General features: G+C 34.3%; 3 protein-coding genes across 4 annotated transcripts; 1 reads left to right on the plus strand and 2 right to left on the minus strand.

Moving 5' to 3' along the window:
• Nucleotides 1-510: 510 nt before the first annotated feature.
• Nucleotides 511-1,056, minus strand: LOC134689991 (uncharacterized). The gene has a single exon (XM_063549962.1). It carries the CDS (start codon nt 1,054-1,056, stop codon nt 511-513), a length of 546 nt encoding a protein of 181 aa, XP_063406032.1.
• A 2,221-nt stretch (nt 1,057-3,277) lies between these two features.
• LOC134691018 (uncharacterized) lies at nt 3,278-7,667 on the minus strand. 2 transcript variants are annotated; one of them, XM_063551205.1, is made up of 2 exons: nt 7,610-7,667; nt 3,278-6,958 (listed from the first exon to the last, which is right to left on the minus strand). In XM_063551205.1, exon 2 carries the CDS (start codon nt 6,947-6,949, stop codon nt 3,278-3,280), a length of 3,672 nt encoding a protein of 1,223 aa, XP_063407275.1. In that variant the 5' UTR covers nt 6,950-6,958; nt 7,610-7,667. The 2 variants fall into 2 exon arrangements, with proteins under 2 accessions (XP_063407275.1, XP_063407276.1); XM_063551206.1 differs by having other exon boundaries at nt 7,605-7,659.
• A 3,539-nt stretch (nt 7,668-11,206) lies between these two features.
• LOC134689993 (uncharacterized) lies at nt 11,207-18,011 on the plus strand. The gene is made up of 4 exons (XM_063549963.1): nt 11,207-11,408; nt 12,066-12,298; nt 13,916-14,192; nt 15,178-18,011. Exons 1-4 carry the CDS (start codon nt 11,207-11,209, stop codon nt 18,009-18,011), a joined length of 3,546 nt encoding a protein of 1,181 aa, XP_063406033.1.
• The last annotated feature ends 2,141 nt before the right edge of the window (nt 18,012-20,152 follow it).

Consider the following 20,152-nt stretch of genomic DNA (forward strand, 5'->3'; position numbering starts at 1 on the left):
CCTCCCGATGTGAGGCTAATTTTTATGACGTCATTTTTAGGTATTCCAACATTAATTGTTTTCATTGAATAATGTATGTAGATGCTTATCATTTTTCAGGTATATGTGTGTGTGTGTGTGTGTGTGTGTGTGCTTGTCTGCATTGATTTAAGATTTTGACCCCCCCCCCCCTTTTTTTTATTTAGTGATTGTATCCCTATTTTTTTTTTTAATTTTTTTTTTTAAGTTTCTGCTTCTTGGTACCACACTAGTAATAATAAGAACAATGGTATGTACAATATTTAATATCTCCGTCAATTCAGACAAACATGGGTCGGAGAGCCATCCGCATGATGTCTTTACAATATAACAAAAGCATATAACTATTTTATACATCGAGATAAAAGGATTAAAGAATTGTCTACAACTCAACAGTATCTATAACCTCACGAAAGGGCCAACAGTATGCTATCTTTCGTGCAGGGGTGTAAACTGTCGAGACTTGAAGTTAGTCTTTCAAAGTCAACTCTCTCAAATATCAGATAAATCGCGAGCTTTAATCCAAGAATTGAATTTCTTTGGCCAGTGTAACCATTTCACATAATGTTGCTTGTTGGGTCCTTTGCCTTTCGTTTTGAGGATTTTTTCAACTTTCCACATATCGTCTTCCCGAACATCCACTTTTTGCACCTCTGACTGGTAGAAGGTTCCTGAAATTTCGTCGTCTTGAAAATCAATAAGTCGATAAACTGGGAGTCCACCACGTAATATTCTTTGAGATATTTTAAATATCTCTCCGCTCCATTTCTCATCGTATTCCCGGGTAAAAGGATTTCTCATGTATGTAATCCGAACTTTATCACCGATTTTGAAACGGAAAGGTTTTCGTACTTTCTCTCTCTTAGGTTGTAATCTTTTCGGCCAATACATTTTCCACCAAAGGTTGGTCTCTTTAGATGTGGTGACTTTATCTGGTGCCATGCCAATCGTTCTATGGAAGGTCTTATTGTAGCTGTTAGCAAAATTCTGTAAGTAATCCACATAATCATATGACTGCTTACTGGTGATAAATCTCATGATTTTTGATTTAATAGTCTTGATAACCCTTTCAACGTAATTAGCTTTGATTTCTGTATTTTGTGCAAATAAATGTTGAACATTTTTCTGTTTTAGGAGAGATTCTACTAATCTTGATCTGAATTCTTGTCCTTTATCTGTTTCTGTTTGGTGATCTTCCTTCTGATAAAACGTTTTTCAAAGCAGTCGCCACGGATTCGCCTTTCTTATTCTTTAGAGGTCTTAGCCATACATATTTGGAGAATATGTCAATAACCACCAATATGAAATTGAATCCACTATTAAATTTCGAAAATTTAGACATGTCCATCAAATCGATATCCCAATTGGTCGTCTATTCCAATAACGATAACTCTATTCCGCTTAAACGACCTTTTTAATGGTCTTTGTAAACTGTATGGTTCCTGTCGTTGTAACCATTTTCGAATTTTATATTTACTGAGAACGAATTTCCCATCTGTTCGAACAAATCTGTAAAGTTTATCAGGCCCTGCAAAACTCGCTGGGTTAGCTGGATTGTAATAAATATTTCTCAAGTACTTTTCCCAAGAGGCCATCTTTTCACATGGAATGACGAATATAGAATGATATACAGAGTACAACGTTGCCGTATTTATATAGTTGAACTTTCTTCGTCTTCATCCTCCTCATACTCCTCTTCCTCTTCATCGCCATCAGTGCTATTTTCACTTTCAGAACCATTATAATTTGTTTCGTTTTCAATAGCTTCATCTAGATAGCTTTCCAACATAGGTTTATATTTCCTGATAGCTACTTTAATGGCTTTTACGGTGTCCATACCATCGTTAACTAATTCTGTTATCATTTGCATGACTTTGCCATGCAGTTTACCATTTTGTAACTGTAGTAAATACTCAACTAAACTGCTATATCTGGACAAAAATTGGCCCATATCATCGTCTTTTAATTTGCGATTGGCCTTACTTATGGCGTGGTCTTCATTCATGTCACCATCCATGTATTTATCAACTTTTTCTTCCCATATATCTGTATTTGCCTCTCTGGCAAGTTCAGCTAATTTTATAAAAGCCATATTTTCTCCACCTTCTATATCAATTTCGTTTACACGAGACTTCTTTGAAGGTATGTCTTCATCCTCAATTTCCCTTTTTCTTTTTAAATCATTATTTTCCGGGCACCACTTATTCATATGTCTAGCTAAATCAGGAACGCTTACAAAGACTACACCGCAATCATCACATGACGGCATGATTTCTTTATCGTCTGGTAAATACGTCTGCTCACTTTGAAATGATTCTTCAAACTGATGTGGTTCTAGTTCCTTTCTGCTAATGTACTCTTTAGAATCACCCTCACCAACCATGTTCTTGCTTTCAAATATATTAAGTTTTAGTCTGTCGTCTTCCGGCGTATTCTGTTTCAGATCAATGAAAAGACTCCCATATGGTTGTTGTGTCCCCTCTTTGTATTTATTCATGAATTTCTTCGGGTTATTAGGATACATCTGTCTCGCAAATATGGCTGGCCCAACTTGATCACGTGGGTTTTTGAATAATACTATATACTGACTATTGATGCTCATGGTTCGACTCTCCTTTCCTTTCGAGAATGCATTTTGCATTATACAAGCTACGCTAAGGTTCCTGTGATGGCTACCCTCCACAAAAAGTTCACACACATCCTTACTGTTAGTGACGTCTCTCATTAAATCGTCTAGGATGATTAAACTTGGAAATCTAGAGTCTATGAATGAGTCATCATTCAAATTTTCAGGTAAACCTTGAACGAACAAAATATTTTTGATAGTCTGTTGCATTTCACTAAATAATGGCTGCCATCTTTTATAACACCATATTATTCTCTCTGGTGATGGTTTAATCATAGTCCGTGCTCTCTCCAATAATGTTTTCATCCAAAACGTCTTACCTGAACCAGTAGGTCCAGCCAGCATCATAGTGAACGGATGATGTAGTATCACATTCTTTGGCGGCGGCGGCGGTGGTTGTGGTGGTGGTGGTGGTGGTGGCGGCGGCGGCGGCGGCGGATATGCATCATTGATTTGCGGATATGGTTGACTGATTCTGTGTTTGTTTCTTTGATGTCTCAACATGACATCTTTTCTCGAAAATTCTGAACCACAATCTGGACAAGTATTCGACATCTTTGAGAGTTCTTAAAACACGTCCACTTCCTTCGAATGATAGACGTAGAGTAATTAACATATCGATTGTCATCCTTATTATATTCTCCAATGTCCATAGGCCAGACTCTGTATCCCATCATCTAGTAAGTATCTTTTATCATCATAAGGGGATAAGCCCAGTTTGTTGATTGATATATTATATAACGTATGGTCGTATGAACGGATCTGTGTCATGGTAGACATGTGGATTTCTTTGTTGAATAAACTTTGTTTATAATGTTCGTGTCTTGTGTCATGTTTGATTACACTCTTCTTTATACCCTTCGCTGTCTTCTTCTCGCATAGTTTTTTATTCTCTTCATATATCAATGAGTACATCTTTGACTTGAGACCAACAAATTCCTGTATGGGAATACCATGTGTTTCGTCTTTCATCTTTCCTAATACCTTTTTATTCAAAGTGTTATAAAGACGATGTTCAGGGTTATACTCTGACGTATCAAATAAGTGTTTGTCCTCCATCATATCTTGATATATATCATCAGTGTTGATGTTGTAGCATAGCGAGTCAGTGTCCGTAAACAAGAGTGTTGCTCTAGATCCGTATTTATCCTTTATGTAATTATAATGAAAATCGTACATTAGTGTCTTTGACAAATCGAGTATAGTGAATCCCACGTAGATAGGTCTGTTTAAGTATAATCGTTGTTTCAGCATGTGAACAGCCACCAAGTTGTCGTTGAATATTTTGAAGGCATGAAATGTTGGTTTGCTGATTAATTTTCTGGCCTTTGATTGGTCATTCAAAAGTTTTATATCTGTTCTCTTCCTTAAATTTTCCATCGTCTTTCCAAAAACTGCATTATTCATGAGTTTGAAAAAATCCCTTTCGAACTCATTTGTTGCAAGCTTTCTCTTCTCTGTGTTGAAATCAATATACGTCTTTAGCCAGGGTCGTTGTTCAAATGTCATGACTTTATGGATCTTTGTTAGTTTCATTCCAAGTGATAAGTAGAGTTTTAGATTTCTGTAATGTACCACGTATTTTTGCTTTGGATGTAAATTTGGTATCAATTTTTCTGTTGAGGTACCTTTTAAGCTCAAATCGTCCAATAGATTTTTCGCATAGGGTGATAACATATCATTTGTGACCTTCAATTTTTCTGGAGCAAGTGGATATTCGTTGTGGTCGTCGTGTAGCTCTCTTGGATATTCCAAGTCAACTTCTAATATATAACCATTTTCACTGTCGTCTGCAATGTCACATATGTTTAGGTTCTCAATTTCAGAATCGTTGATCCATCTGAAACCTTCAACTGGAAGTGCTTGTGACATGGCCCATCCGTATAAGTTGTTGGCATCTAGGTACATCACGTGATTAATGGATTGATTTGGATCGTAGCTTGGTACATGTCTATTGTTAGCTTTGGCATGGCGATGGGATATCATTGATATTCCACCTCTTAATCCCTTTTCTATAAACAAATGCATGTCTATGTCAGTGAGTAATTCCAACTTGACTCCTGTCATTTTCAAGGCAGCTTGCCAGGCTAAACCGGGTGATGTATAAAAATGTGCTGCATCCAGTCCATAGTAGTTGAGACAGATCTCCCTGAAATTTTCAAAGACGTCGGCTAATGCAAGAACATCTGATAGTACGTATAGATCGTGGTATTGTCCGAGATTCTGTATGTTAAACAATTGCCATACGTGTTGTGCATGTGCATAGTCCAGCGTGGTTATACCTTCTCCCGATAATGTACTGTAAAAAGATTCAATCGGTGGTAGTTGAGTTTCCACAAACTTTGCCTCGGAATCAAAGTACTCGTATGGGTATACTTGTTTACGCAGAAGTAGGTGTATTTTTTCTTCTCCAAAGTGGCTTGTCATGTGCCTATATTTACTAGAACCTTCCTTGGCAAGGTTTTCTACAAGTTTTTGTAAAGATGAAGACATGAACTGGAGCGAGTCTATAAAATCCATACATCCCAATGAAAAAGATATATACTTTTCCATATTATTAGCAATGCAATTCAGCTTTTTCCCTTCAACTTTTCCAATAGCTTGCATTATCAAATGGCTATCGTATCCTCTAAGGTTATGAAACACAACTGGAATTCGACCCGTAAACTTATAATTGATGTTACAGTCGTTATGAGCCGCCCCTCTAAATTTTCCGGTCACATGACAATGATCTCTAACTCTTTTCTCTGTCAGTTCCTTTTTACATATGTGGCAATGAGTTGCCTTCTTAAATGACTGCCAATCACTCCCAGTCATGATCATGGGTTCGCAATGCTTAAATTTCTGTTCTATTTCTTCTTGTTCTTGTACCATACACTCCACAAATTTATAGGCAGCATCTGCACCCCGATATACTACTGGTTCATTTGACATTTCAGGTGTCAGACCCACCACTTTGTAAGCAAAGCCACACGGTACATGTTTTGTTGTCTTTTTCGTCTTCTGATCACATTTGTTGCTATCCAAAATTGGTTCTTGAAGACACTCAAAATCTGCATATATGATATATGGTACCTTGAGCTGTTTCCGAATATCTTTGTAATGTAACCACTTATTGTCCTCAGTTGGGAGTTCAATTTTCTGTGGTCTGTGGGTTTGACAGTATGGTAGGTGGTTGTTTAATATTCTTTTTTTGGTAAATCCATGCAAGCAGTATGGACAGTAAAAATGTCGTCCGTGATGTGTGTGCTGGTCACCTAATAACCGATTAAGATCTTTTATCCAGCAATAATGTGATTTTTTGTTGTCCGAAATCATGAGTAGATTAACATGTTGTGCATACTGATGTTTTGAAATGTGTATCGGGAATATCTCGCCTTTGTTAAACCCAAACACATTGATAGATATTTCATTCTGCATTTCGAACTTTGGTATGTCTGTTAATTTCACAGGAAACAAGATGTTTTCAAAGTTTAAGCCTAAAGTGTGTTCCTTGTACTTCCAAACTCGCTCTCCGTCACGTTTCGCTGGGTACATTGCTGCCAAAATCGACCACATGAAACATTTGCTATCTTTGTTTTTCACATTGACTATTGCATGTTTAGATCTAAGTTTGATTGGAAGGGGAATATAACTTGAGCCTTTTAAGGGTCTGTAACGTGCCATGTGTATGGTAAGATCTACTACTTTGTCCAACGTCCAATTACTCCCTTGTCTCTGGTATTCAATGAATGACGTATACATCTTTTTTATAGACTCCTTCAATCCTTCATCTATATCCTCCAATTTTAAACTGGTCTGGCATTTTCCACGGAAATGTGGCTCTGCTGTTTCTATATTATCTACCTTTCGCCTGCTCATTTTAACCTTCATGGATAAATACCACTTCAATCCACCTCTTTCTTTAATTTTACTCTTAATGATATCTTTAACATCATCGTACTGACTTTTCAGGAATGACATTGGATCAAATTTATTCAATCCTTTCGCTTCAATCGAATGTGTTTCAACCGTTCCATTGAGCGCTTTGAAGTTGCATGGATCCGTCTTTTCATTTGTTTCTGTACTAGTCGTAGTAACACCACCACCCTTTTGGACTGTTTGTTTATCATGGTTTCGCTTATGACGTTGGAAGTTGTCTTTTCTTGAAAATACCATATTGCAGGTGGCGCAATGCCATTTCATTCCAGTATAAACCGATCTCTTATGGCGCATCAAACTCTCTTTATGGGAAAACGATTTTCCGCATACACCACATTTTATTGGAGATTTTGCAATCTTTTTTCTTTTCGATGCTGGTTCCATCTTTTTAACCTGAAAAGTGAAAGTGTATTCAATATAGACATTTTCATTTTATTTTTATTATTCCTTATAATATGATACGGACAACCAGTTATTATTCACATCAAAGGAGCCTATCGCCACTGGTACTCGCCCACGGGTCGGAAAAACGACTCCTCAGTCTACCGACCGTATGGGTTCCCAGTCTTGATACTGATATGAATAACGATCTGATTGATATTCAAGAATGTTTGATTAAGGCTCTCGCCAAAGTAGTCACCGCCCGTCAACATTTCAATCACTGGAAACAGAGCTGCTCTCGCAGTTAAGCAAGACTGCAAAGGTTTTGGTCGGAGAGGTCTTCCTGACTATAGCGGGGCATGCCACATGACACTTCCTCTCCATTGTTAGCTAAATGACACTGCCCTAAGTCAGTACACCTTACCAGTGCAGGAGACTACTTCAAACTTTCGAGAACTAAAATTTAAAATACAACCCCCCACTTCCCCCCCCCCCATTATTTTGATAGTAGCATATGTCTAGTCCATTAATTTGTTATTCGTAAAATAAGTTTGAAATTTAAAAAACAAAATAATAAAGAAAACTTAAATTTATATCATATAATCCTTTACTATCAAACATTAGAAATTGTTTAAAATAAACAAATTATTAGCCATACCAAACCTTTAAATTCTTAAGATACTGCTAATGTTAAGTTGATTTCACCTTTAGAGTGTCGTCGATAAGAATGTGCTATCCCCGCAATTCACAGCGTTTATATAGCAGAAATTTCATAAATTGTGGAAATTCCGTAATTTACGTAATCTGATTGGTTAATTTCAAATCCGGCAAATTTTTTCGATCGATAATCAGTTCAGTCTAATTTACCTGTTAGAGCGATCAGACGTATTTTTCTTTGCTATCAAGGCAAATTTATATTTTCTGAAGTCTGGTCCTGATGTAACATGTGTAATAAATAATAATTTAAAATAAAAGTATTTATTAATGAATAAGTTTATCAAAAATGAATATTGCTTTAGTACAGCCTAAAAAAAAAAAAAAAAAAAAAGAAGGTTGAAATAATCATTATCTGATAAGATTTACTTGACATGTTTACGTTAATGGTCATTCACCCATGTACTTAATCACACCAGGTTATTGGGGTCAACAGAAACTGTTGAAGTGTCTTGTTTATCAGTCTGGCATTTTATAGTAAAAGGATTTCAGTTGAAAAGTGAATATGATCGAGGAAATAATAAAATTAGTTTTCAATTTATACTATATATTAAAATATATGATTATAACGGAGGGATGGTAGTTGGATATTAAACAAAAGACGTATTTATGTAACAGTATGTATCATCAAACTCATTAAAATTAACTACTGGATAAATGTCATCTTTGTACGAATTATACTATTCAATTCAATTAATATTTTGATTTACTTATTTCAAAAGACTGCATAACGCGACAATGTTTATAATATTTTCAACATGGCAACTACATTTAAATCGGATTATTGACAAGTCTTAACTTGATTATGACACAGACAAGTTAACGAACGCTTTCAGTGATTTAGCAAGTATATTATAAATTTTAATACTTAAAAAAAAAATAAAATCACACCATTAATATTAAGATATATTATTCTAATAAGTGTCAATAATATAACGATTTAATGATTTAAAAAGACAGACGCGATTTTTCAAAATGGCGGATTTATTGACAAGTATCAACATGTTAAAGGTCACTACGTACAATAATAGACAAGTTTAAACACGCATTCAATATTGATTTAATAATCATGTTATCAGAGATAAATAGCCGTAGGTGATTAAATAGTATGTAATACCAGCTAGAGCCATATAATACAATAATGATCTGTTAATACTAAGGTGGGGTTTTCCTGTGTATTTATTTATAGACTGGGAATTTTCATCAAATAAAAAGAAAATATATATTTATACTTATTCAATGACGCCAATTAATTAGCCGTAATTAGTAACACTTAATAATGACCTTATCTTCCAAAGTCATTAATTTAATTAATTAGTGTCATAAAACTTAAATTGACGTCATAAAAATTAGCCTCACATCGGGAGGCTACCTCTTAGGAGGCTACCTTTTCCCCATAGGGTTAACATTAGTAAAAGGTCGCCAGAATGCCCACTTCCCCCACTACTACCTTCTGCTGTTGTTTTTTATTTGGTCGAGTTGTTGTCTCTTTGACACATTCCCCATTTCCATTCTCAATTTTATGTAGACTACACAAAGACTGCAATTATTTTAACGTCTCATTCTTGAAGGCGTTACTACATATATTTGCTTAATTATTCATTCAGTCTGTCTCCTAGAATTTTAACCTATATATATTATTTATTGATTGTTAAGTCTAGACACAACATAAATGCTGTTCCTATTAATTGTGTTCCAATTCAGTCGTTTACACAATGCACAAAAGAGATTCATAACTTATCATCGTAATTTGTTCGAATTCTGAATTGTCTGCAAAACATATGTAATCTTGAGTTAGTCAAATAGATAGCCCTAGTTTTAGTTCATTAATGACACTTGATTGCTCAACGAAAATAGCTGAATGGGCTTGCATTGCACGACGAAGAACAGCCGAAATATTTCTTTAATTTGATTTGAAAAAAACCATAATCAATGATGTAGATAAGCTGCTTTTATAAGAAAAATTAAAAAAAATCACAACATCTATAACACTTGAATCACCTTGTTGAAACTGTCTTAGTTGTCCTACGGGTGTTGCCATTTGCTACTGTCCGAAAACTGGTTGTACTGGTATTTTAGCTCTTTCAGGGCATGCCTTGCTGCTTTTCGTTGCCATTTCACTTCTCAACTGCATGATTTGCATTCCAAATTCTTCTAGTCTGAAGTTTCCTTTTATACTCTTGTGATGTATAGCGCAACAATTGAATAAGATAAAAAAAATATATAGAAATAAGATGATTAGAAATGAATGCAAATGAAACAATTGTTAACCAAAGAACACGGAACTATGATGCAACAACTCCCGTTAGTATAATTGAACATTCCATTTATTACCTAAAAAGTAGGTGCTGGATTGTGTTCTTTTTAAGGGTATCAAAAGCCATTTCTTTTGGGTACCGATTGGCTTATATTAAATCTGAGAGGTATCCATTCTTGGGTTTAAGGGATCTTTTCTTGTCTAAACATGTAAAACAACGGGGTTGATGGTACGATTTGGTATCTGCTAGGGGTTTTAAGCCAAGCACTGAGGGATTGAATTCGACTTAAAACTGTTTGACAAGGTAAAAAACACGCATTATATATTAAGTCTGTAATATGTACATTCTTGCACGTGTGTTCGTATAATACAAGTATAAGTCTAAAGAGCAAGTACTCATATTATAATAAATAGTTTTTCAATGAATAAGTGAATTTCATGTTTTTAACGAAATGTTATTATTGTTCATGCCTATGAAAATATCATCAAAGATACAATATGTTATTGTACACACGTGTCTTCTTTATGTCCCATTTATGGGCATTATGTTTTCTAGTCTGTGCCTCCTGCGGTCTGCTCGTTCGACTGTTCGTCCGTCCTCCCGTCTGTCCCGCTTCAGGTTAAAGTTTTTGGTCGAGGTAGTTCATGATGAAATCGAAGTCCAATCAACTTCAAACTTTGGAAACATGTTCCCTATGATATTACATTTCTTATTTAAATGCTAAATGAGAGATTTCTTCCCATTTTCATGGTCCACTGAACAAAGAAAATGATAGTGCGGACGGGACATCAGTGTACTGGCGACACATTATTGTTTCTATTTAGGATTAGTCAGGGGCACTGAAATCAGAACATTTAGAAGGCCATATCAAATACGAGGTTAGAGAGCTTTAAAATCAGAATTACCGAAAGATTGTGTCATATACGACGAAGGCAATCTATGTCTCGGGGGAAAAAAACTTAAGTGTTTCGAAAAAATCAACATTTATTAAACAAAAATAAATACTAGTATATCATTTCCTCCGCAAATTAAATCCTTTAACTGTTATTTGAAAGCTCGTAACAGTTCAATTAAAATATATGAACGCCATCTAATATGACCAAAAGTAACTTACTGACGAGAAATGGGAAATTGGCAATTAGAAAGATGAATTATCACGTTAGAACTAGTTATTATTTGAAGCGAAATGCATTAATGATTTGTGAACATCTAAACTAAAACCCAAATAGTACAGCCAAAAAGAGTAGTCTATGATTATTACAATTAAATTTATAAATTGTTATAGATCATGACTACCGTATCTCCAGAGGAAGAGAATTTTGTGCGTTATTCCATGCTGCTTACAGGGGTTGCACCAAGAGCCATACGTGTGCTATTTGACAGAGAATTGCCGCCTCCTCTTAGCAGATTCGTTAATAATCATTCAGCTGAATTCGATTCATTGAAGTACAACAGAATAATTAACAAATCGCAATGGACAATATTGAATGGTAAGTCAAATTTTATATTCCAAATAGTAGAGGCGATGTAGGGGTTGGCTGTATTGCATTGACCTTGTCTGTTTGTTCGTCCAACACAGTTTTTTTTAGTCATTTATGATAAATAAACATGTTTTAAACTAAAACAAGTATATATCAATATGTTATGTTTCTATATGTTTTGAAACTAAATACTTTAATTATTGTAATGTATTAGGTATTATTAATGGTATAGTGAGAAAATTTGTGTAAAGATGTCCCAAAATAAAGATAAACGATATAATTGCAATTTTACAGACATCAACATAGAATTTGTTGGCTATTAAACTCAGCAGTTTTAATAATAAAGTGTGTACGAGCATGATTGAAAATCATCATGGAATATTATTTATGCAGAAACATTTTGAAGGATGTATACAATAGCTCGTAGTTTTATCTATATAGACTTAAATACAAATGTTACATGCTTCAATAATACGATCCATTGCAAGGACAATATTTTCCAACATTAATGCAGATTGTAATAGTTCATCAAATAATATCGACCTTCCTAATATTTAAAACTCACATACGTAACACATACGTTTATTTAAAGAACAAGTTGTATTTTAATGTTATGTTTTAAGAACACGTTATTGACCACAAATGTTTTCTAACATACTCTTCAAGGAAACAACCCAGTTTCTGAAGATCTAGACTTGACATTAATGGTGTGCCTTCTCCGTAACTTTTCCAAAGTTAAACAACCTGGCACAGGGTATGACAAGTTACCAGCACCTGCAGATAAAAGCGAAGGAGCTGATTTGGCCAGGATCAAACATTACCGAAACATAATGGCACATATTGACCAGAATAGAATATCAAATGCAGATTTTGTGAACCAGTGGTCAGAAATATCAGAGGTAAATATATCATTTTAGACACCCATCTTCCGTCCGCAAAAAAGGCATGTTGCAGTCTCAATGTCCTCCTAAACAAACTTACAATTTTTTTTATAGGAGCAAGCTGATGTCCGCCTCCGGGTTCTGGATTTATTCGCTCTGCTGAAAACACATTGGTGGCCTTAGGCTGTTATTTGCTCTTTGGTCGGGTTGTTGTATCTTTAACACTTTCCCGTTTCCATTCTCAATTTTATCATCATCATAGATACCACGATTAAAAAAATGTACGCCAGACGCGTGTTTCGTCTACAAAAGACTCATCAGTGATGCTCGAATAAAAAAGGGAAAAAGCCAAATAAAGCAAGAAATCAAAAGGCATTGAGGACACAAAACTTCGAAAGGTTTTGCAGAAAATAGCTACGGTAACATATTCCTGGTGTAGAAAATCCTTACTTTTTCGAAAAATTCAAAATTTTCTAAATAGTTAATCTTTAATTACCAAATCAATGATAATTCATTTCGACACAGAAGTGCTGACTACAAGGCTATTTGAATTAAGCAGTGAGACAATTATCAGGCAAAATAGGAAAGGTGTACTGACATAAGTAGACTCTAAACACATTAGCTCCAAATGGAGCTTTCGTTAGGAGAAGCCATATTAACTATGTGTATCAGTGAGAAAAATGTAAAAGCATAAAAAGCTCTGAACCGCCGGTTAAATCTCAACCGCTGGTTAACTCAACCGCCGGTTAAACCAACCGCCGGTTTAATCTGAACCGCCGGTCAACTCTGAACTGCCAGTTAAATCTGAACTGCCGGTGAACTCAACCGCCGGTTACCATATCTATATAAATAGGGTGCAAACATTAATCCATCATTCTGCCTCTGATGAAGGTCCTTTTAGGACCGAAACCGGTCAGGCTATCAAACATCACCAGGCGCTGTTAATTATGTGTATTGGTATATATACTATATTTCAATGAGACAATGATCCTCTAAAGGTCAAATGTCAAGGATGTAAACAACACCAGGTCACCTACAAAATGAGCAAAACCACTATTTATTTTAAAGTAAAAAAAGACCCCGGGATATGAGCTGAATGCGAAAAAGTTAGAAGAAAACTAATAGTCTGGTCTAAGCTAATAAGAGAGTACGAAAAATTAATATGAAAGATGTCAAGCAATGACAACAACAGAATTACAGGCTACAGGCTTTGGACAGGCACATACCGTGGCGGGATTAAAGATGTGAGTCGGGACTAAAAAGGAGGGTCTAGATGAGGGTCAGTCATTTCTGTTATTTTTTATTCCCTTTTTTTCTCTATTCGTTATACTGTTTGCTCATTATTCTCTATTCTTTATCTTTTTGTCCAGGTTTCTTTATTCCTTACACTTTTTGCCCATTATTCACTATTCCGTAAACCCCCATCTACACCCTCATTTAGATAAAACACACGATAATCCATGAATATGTTCTGATTTTTTAATTGCTCTAACAATCTATAACATTTCATCGAAACATTTTTTTACGTACGAAGCAAAGCACAGTTTTTTCTGTACAACTTCTAAATTTCTATTGAAAACTGATACTGTAAGCGGTTCATCAGATAATACTGTTATGCATTGTTATATACTCCAGGCCATTGGAAGATTGGGAGGTTCAGTTCTAGTTCAAGAATGTCAAAATCTCAGAGTAGCAAAGCTCGACCAATCCAACAAACATATAATGGTAGAGCTAAAGAGGTCTTTCTCACAAATTGAGGATATAACCAGAACGACGGAAGAGCAAGCTAAAAAAATAGAACATTTAGAACAGTTTTACGCACGTAGGCTGGAGCAAATGGACAAGCAACATGCAATGGACATAAGTGAAATTGAAAAAAAGAAACTTGATGTAATATCTAAAGACCAATACGGTAAGGTTAATGAACAATTGTGTAATGTACAGCATAGAAAGTGTTTGTTCACCTCATTCAAATTAATTCTTTTGAAGGTTTTGTGAAATATTATTGTAGCTTACGGCCAGTCAATAAAATGATAAAACAGTCGTAGATAGTTTTTAAAAGGTTTTGGAACAACTTCAAATATACAGTTGAATTAAAGTGGTGGCCAACCTCAGTTTTTTTTTCAAAAAGGCAGGAACAATGATAAGTCTCTGCTTTATTTTTGTCTTTTAAATTTTAGATTATATTTTGACATTAAATTATTTGACAATCAGTTTTTAAAAATCTTACATATACTAAAACATGAAATATGAAATATGGAAAGAATGGTCTCATCGTATTATAAGTTCCCTTGTCAAAAAACAAGAAAATACCACATTTCATAGAATTTCAGAAATATGCGAGACGAAAAAAGACCAATGTTACAAGTCATCTTTTCATCCTGCAGTAGTGACGATTTGGAATTCAAAGATACTTCGATTCCATCAACGAATTTGTCTTTTGATTGACAGCACCCTTTCGCTGGTTACACAAAGTTTTAAAACATATCAAATGAATCGTTAAGATACAGTAAAAATGAAATATAATCTCCATTGCAGGCAGGATTTGTTTTACTTGAATGGAGACTTATATTTTATTTTCGAAATTGTTCAAACAAATTTTTTCGAAATTGTTCAAACAAATTACCGTTTAATATATTTCGAAGGTTTCTTGGATATTAAAGACTTAAATCATTGAATTTTTAGAACCTTTAAATATTGATAAAACTGATATTCTCTATTTTCTCTTAAAGCTGCTTTGCTGAGAAATAAAATAGACACTGTTAAAGCGGTTTAAACACAACTAGCATTGAATATTGTAGATACTGTCATATAAGTAGATGATTTAACATTTTGAAAACAATTCAGATTGATATCTTATTTCTTACCGTCATATTTATTTTTTTTTAATTTTTCAGATTTTTTTTCTTCAATTAAAGAAACATGGAAGAATAGAATGAAAACTTTCAAAGTAACTGATTGTGTTAAAACAGTTTTGGAAACAGTTCAACAAGAACAATGTGTTATTATTACAGGTCTCCCTGGCATTGGAAAGTCAATAATAGCATATTATGTAGCTTTTCATCTAGAAACAACACAAGGGTTTGATGTTTTACCAGTTTCATACCCAACAAGTATCATTGATTACAGAAGGGGTAGTTCAAAACAGATCTTTTTATTTGACGATGTTGTAGGGAAGTACTCGCTAGATGAGAATGGGGTAAATCAGTGGGAAAGATTTGAAAATGACTTGATTCAATATCTTATTAAGAGGCCCGATGTTAAGATTTTGATGACTTGCAGGAGTAATATCTTTGAAGCAAACCAAAACTGCAAATTGGGAATCTCATTAGTTCAATGTAATTTGATGTCGAAAGAATTGAAATATTCTTTGAAAGATTTAAAACTCATTGCACAGAGCTATATTTCAGATGACTTGTTAGATGAATTAAGTGACGACATAATCAATATGTATCCTTTTTTCCCTCTACTCTGTTATACATTTGATAGTAAAAGACATAAACCGAATATTTATTTCCAAACCCCCGACTCTATTATTAAAACAGAAATCAATCGAATGAAAGCAAAGCCAAACGTATCGTTCTTAGCATTAGGTTCACTTGTAATATTTGATAACTATGTTGATAAGAATATATTCAAACTTGATAACACACATAATGATCATATTATTAGATGCTTATGGGATGAATCGAAAAGCACTGTACCCTTCTCAAAGCATGCACTATTGTTAGGTATGACAATACTAAGTGAAACCTATAAATATGTGAAAGACATGGATACTCATTTTTCACTAATCCATGACAAATTATACGATATTGTATCGTTCAATGTTGGGCCATTTTTTACGAAATGTATATTATTATATGGTAGCAGCAAGTTTATTAAAGATAGGATTCAATTTGCGTCATTAAACATTAAATTGAGCGAATATAACATCCTAATAGATAAGGAAGATGAAGCCATTTATTTTCAACGCCTTGTACGTTTGATTGAAGAAGGACAGAACTGGGAAGTTTTCGGGAACTGTCAAACACAAACAATTTTTTATCGTGAATCTTTCATCAAATTCATGGAAAGTAAAAGTACAAGGCTCACGTTTAAAAGTTGCTGCGACTCCGGCCATACAGCTCTACATGTCTGCTCGTCATTAGGTTACGAAAACTTCTGTTTTTATCTTTTAACAAGTGGACATATTCCTGTAGACGCACTGGATAATATTGGTAGGACTCCAATGCATTATGCATGTTACAAAGGACATTCCGGTGTTACAAATCTGTTATTGAATCACCGAGCTTTAGTAAACCGAGCAGACCATCAAAAAGTAACAGCCTTACATTTGGCTTGCTATAAGGGACATAGAAATGTAGCTGAAAAATTGCTTGAAAAGGGTGCCGAAATCAATCAAGTATGCAAAAAACAAGTATCAGCACTCCATTTGGCTTGTCGTGAAGGACATACGAAAATAGCGGACCTACTGTTAGAGCACAAATCTGCCGTTAAGAAGATAGACGAATATGGTTGGACTCCACTGGCGCTAGCATGCCATATAGGCAATATAGAACTTACTAAACTTTTATTGACACATAAGGCACCTGTTAATCAACGACAGAAAGGTAAAATGGCTCCTCTAAAAATGGCATGCGCAAATGGCCATCAAAACATTGTTAAACTTTTATTAGCAAACTCTGCATCAGTTAATGATGCTGACATTGATGGATGGACACCTCTTGGTATGGCCTGTATAAATGGTCATGAAAATATTGCTACACTTTTACTCGACCATTGTGCGTCAGTTTATAAGGCCAACAAAGATGGAGATACTCCTTTGCATTTAGCTTGTGAATATGGACACCAGGATATAGTGAAACTTTTACTTCATCATAAATCACCAGTTAATCAAGTCAATAAGAAACTAAGAACACCACTTCATATAGCATGCTCTAATGATTATACTCGTATAGTAAAATATTTACTAAACATTGATGCTGTGCTTGTTGATAAAAAGGACATAAACGGGTGGAATTGTCTTAGTACAGCTAGCTATATAGGAAGCAAAGATATATCGGAACTCCTCTTAAAACAGCATGTTTCAGTTGATCACCCTAACACTGATGGAATTACGCCCTTATATCTTGCCTGTGAAAACGGCCATACAGATGTTGTTGTATTATTGCTAAAATACGATGCAGTAGTTAATCAAACTAACAAACGGGGGTGTAGCCCTCTGTATATTAGTTGTCAGAGTGGTTATGAAGACGTAGTATCAGTTTTACTATTAAATAATGCTTCCGTGAATACTGCTAATTACGAACATTGGGCACCACTTCATATATCCTGCAATAAAGGGCACAAAGATATAGTGGAAAAACTTCTCGCATGCCATGCATCAATTAATCAGATTGGAGATAATCTGTGGACACCTCTACATATAGCTTGTCATGAGGGTCACACTCATATAGTGAAATCACTACTTAAATACGATGTAGACGTAAATCGAAGAACAGCTAACGGATCTGCTCCACTTAAACTGGCTTGTCAGGAGGGACATCTTAAAATAGTGGAACTTTTACTATTAAGCCATGCGTTAGTTAATCAGGCTGATAATAATAATTTCACATCGCTCCATATAGCTCGTGAGAATGGTCATATTGATATAGAAAATTTATTATTGAAATATGATGCAAAAGAAAAATCAATACCTGAAATGACATTACCAAAATTCAGTAAATAGGTTTTAAGAATTATCAGCTTTCTTCAAAACAGACACTGCTTTAACATCCTTGTTTCATGTTAGTGGCAGGGTTGAGCGCTATATATGTTTACTAAAGTAACCCCGCCACTGTTAAGTGATTGTCCAAAGTCAGGTGCCTGTAGTTAAGTGGTTGTCGTTCGTTCATGTCTGTTATATTTGTTTTTCGTAAATTGTTTTGATATAAATTAGGCCGTTAGTTTTCTCAATTGAATTTTACATTAATTTTTTTTTATGTCGGTTCCTTTTATAGCCGATTATATGGTATCATTATGGGGTTTTCTCATTGAAGAAGGCCGTACAATTGCCTGTAATTCCTTACATCCACTTCATTTGAACGTTCGTGGATAGTTGTAACATTGGCAATCATACCATATCTGCTTATTTTTTTTTAAAGGTTGTTATATACGTCCTTTTTGGTATTAATAAAATAAAGAGAGCGTCTTTTTTATTTCCAGTGTGTTAACCTCACGAAGCTTTTGTAGCTTACACCATAGTCTTCAATAAGAGGCATTTCAACGATAATTCCATCGATATTTACGTACAATCTTCTCATTCTACCAAGCATGTAATATATCTTACAGATGTATTACCAAAACATATCTTTAAGAGAAGGCTATAATAAACAAAGATTTCCACATGCTAATAATAATAACAAACCAATTGTTCAGAGAACAATTGAAGGTCTTTCCACCAAAAACATATGTGTTGTAAAAGTTGTAAAATTAAGTTTAAAATGTCATTTCAATCGTTAAATGATAGCTTATTGTACGCTGATTCCAAAAATATATGGTTTCTTTACTTTTTGTTTTAAATAAAGAAGATGATTTGTTACTTCCGGGTTGAAAAATGTTACTTCCGATAATATTTAAATATTTAATTGACACTGATTACAAAAATATCTGGTTTTATATACTTTTATATTAATAAAGTATCAAAATAGCTACTTCCCGCTTACACAAGGTCACTTCCGGTTGTTTTTTCAAATTTGCCTAATTTGACGTTCTAGATTTTGACCTTTGCTTTTACCTCACATGTATACATGATAAAGCCATGACACTTTTGGCAAAAGGTATCAAACCATTTAACCTTGAAAAAAACATCCGGAAGTGACCTTGTGTTAACCGGAATTAGTTATTTTTGGTACTTTAAATTAAATTAATATAAAAGTATACAGAACCAGATATTTTTGGAATCAGGGTCAAGTAAATATTTAAATATTATCGGAAGTAACATTTGTCAAACCGGAAGTAACAAATCATCTCCCTTATTGAAAAAAAAGTATAGAAATCATAAATTTTTGGCATCAGCATACTATAAGCTATCATTTTACGATTGAAATGACATTTTTAACTTAATTTCACAACTTTCATATTTGTTTTTGGTGGGAAGACCATCAATTGTTCTCTGAACCATTGGTTTTTAATTTTTTTTTCATCCGCCATACATACATCAATAAAAGATATTGAATTTTAAGGACTGCTAGTATATATATATATATATATATATTCATAAGTACGTCTGAGTCAGTGACAACCCTACAACAGATGTATCCATCGGATCGCCATCAATGATGGTGATACATGGCTGTGTACATAATGTATATACAACTCGTCTAAACATCAACCCAACAATGTTGATCTAACATTGTTGGGTTGATGTTTAGACGAGTTGTATATATATATATATATATACATGTATTTAATAAGGTCTTTCCACTTTTCTGTGGAAAGACCTATTGTTTTACTTCTGATTATTTATTTTTTCTTCCACCTAATTTTGTTCTTGCAATAAATATTTGTTTCACAATATGTCGCTTAGATATTTGGTATATGATATCGAACAGTAAATGCGCTTTTGAAATTCATTAGTTGCCCTTTTAAAATTGTTAGTTGCGCCATGTCGTAACACATAAATTTTGATTAGAAGGGTATGTTGAACGTAAAATGGAGTTTTCTCCACTCTTGTATTTAAAAATATGCGTATGGTGATGTAACTCATTAACCAAAAACAGTTTAGACCTATGCTTTTTTGATTTGAGGTCCTTGGTTTATTACCTTGAAATTGATCTCATGGTCTTCAAATGATATCGGAAGTAACATTTTTCAAACTGGAAGTAACAA

This window comes from Mytilus trossulus, chromosome 11, assembly GCF_036588685.1.
Source record: "Mytilus trossulus isolate FHL-02 chromosome 11, PNRI_Mtr1.1.1.hap1, whole genome shotgun sequence".
NCBI lineage: Eukaryota > Metazoa > Mollusca > Bivalvia > Mytilida > Mytilidae > Mytilus > Mytilus trossulus.

Excerpts from the sequence above, each read along its gene's own strand:
- LOC134689991 (XM_063549962.1), bottom strand. The coding sequence starts at position 1,056 with ATGAGATTTATCACCAGTAAGCAGTCATATGATTATGTGGATTACTTA.
- LOC134691018 (XM_063551205.1), bottom strand. The coding sequence starts at position 6,949 with ATGGAACCAGCATCGAAAAGAAAAAAGATTGCAAAATCTCCAATAAAA.
- LOC134689993 (XM_063549963.1), top strand. The coding sequence starts at position 11,207 with ATGACTACCGTATCTCCAGAGGAAGAGAATTTTGTGCGTTATTCCATG. Across the intron at positions 11,409-12,065 it reads GCAATGGACAATATTGAATG|GAAACAACCCAGTTTCTGAA; the intron begins GTAAGTCAAATT and ends ATACTCTTCAAG. Across the intron at positions 12,299-13,915 it reads AGTGGTCAGAAATATCAGAG|GCCATTGGAAGATTGGGAGG; the intron begins GTAAATATATCA and ends TATATACTCCAG.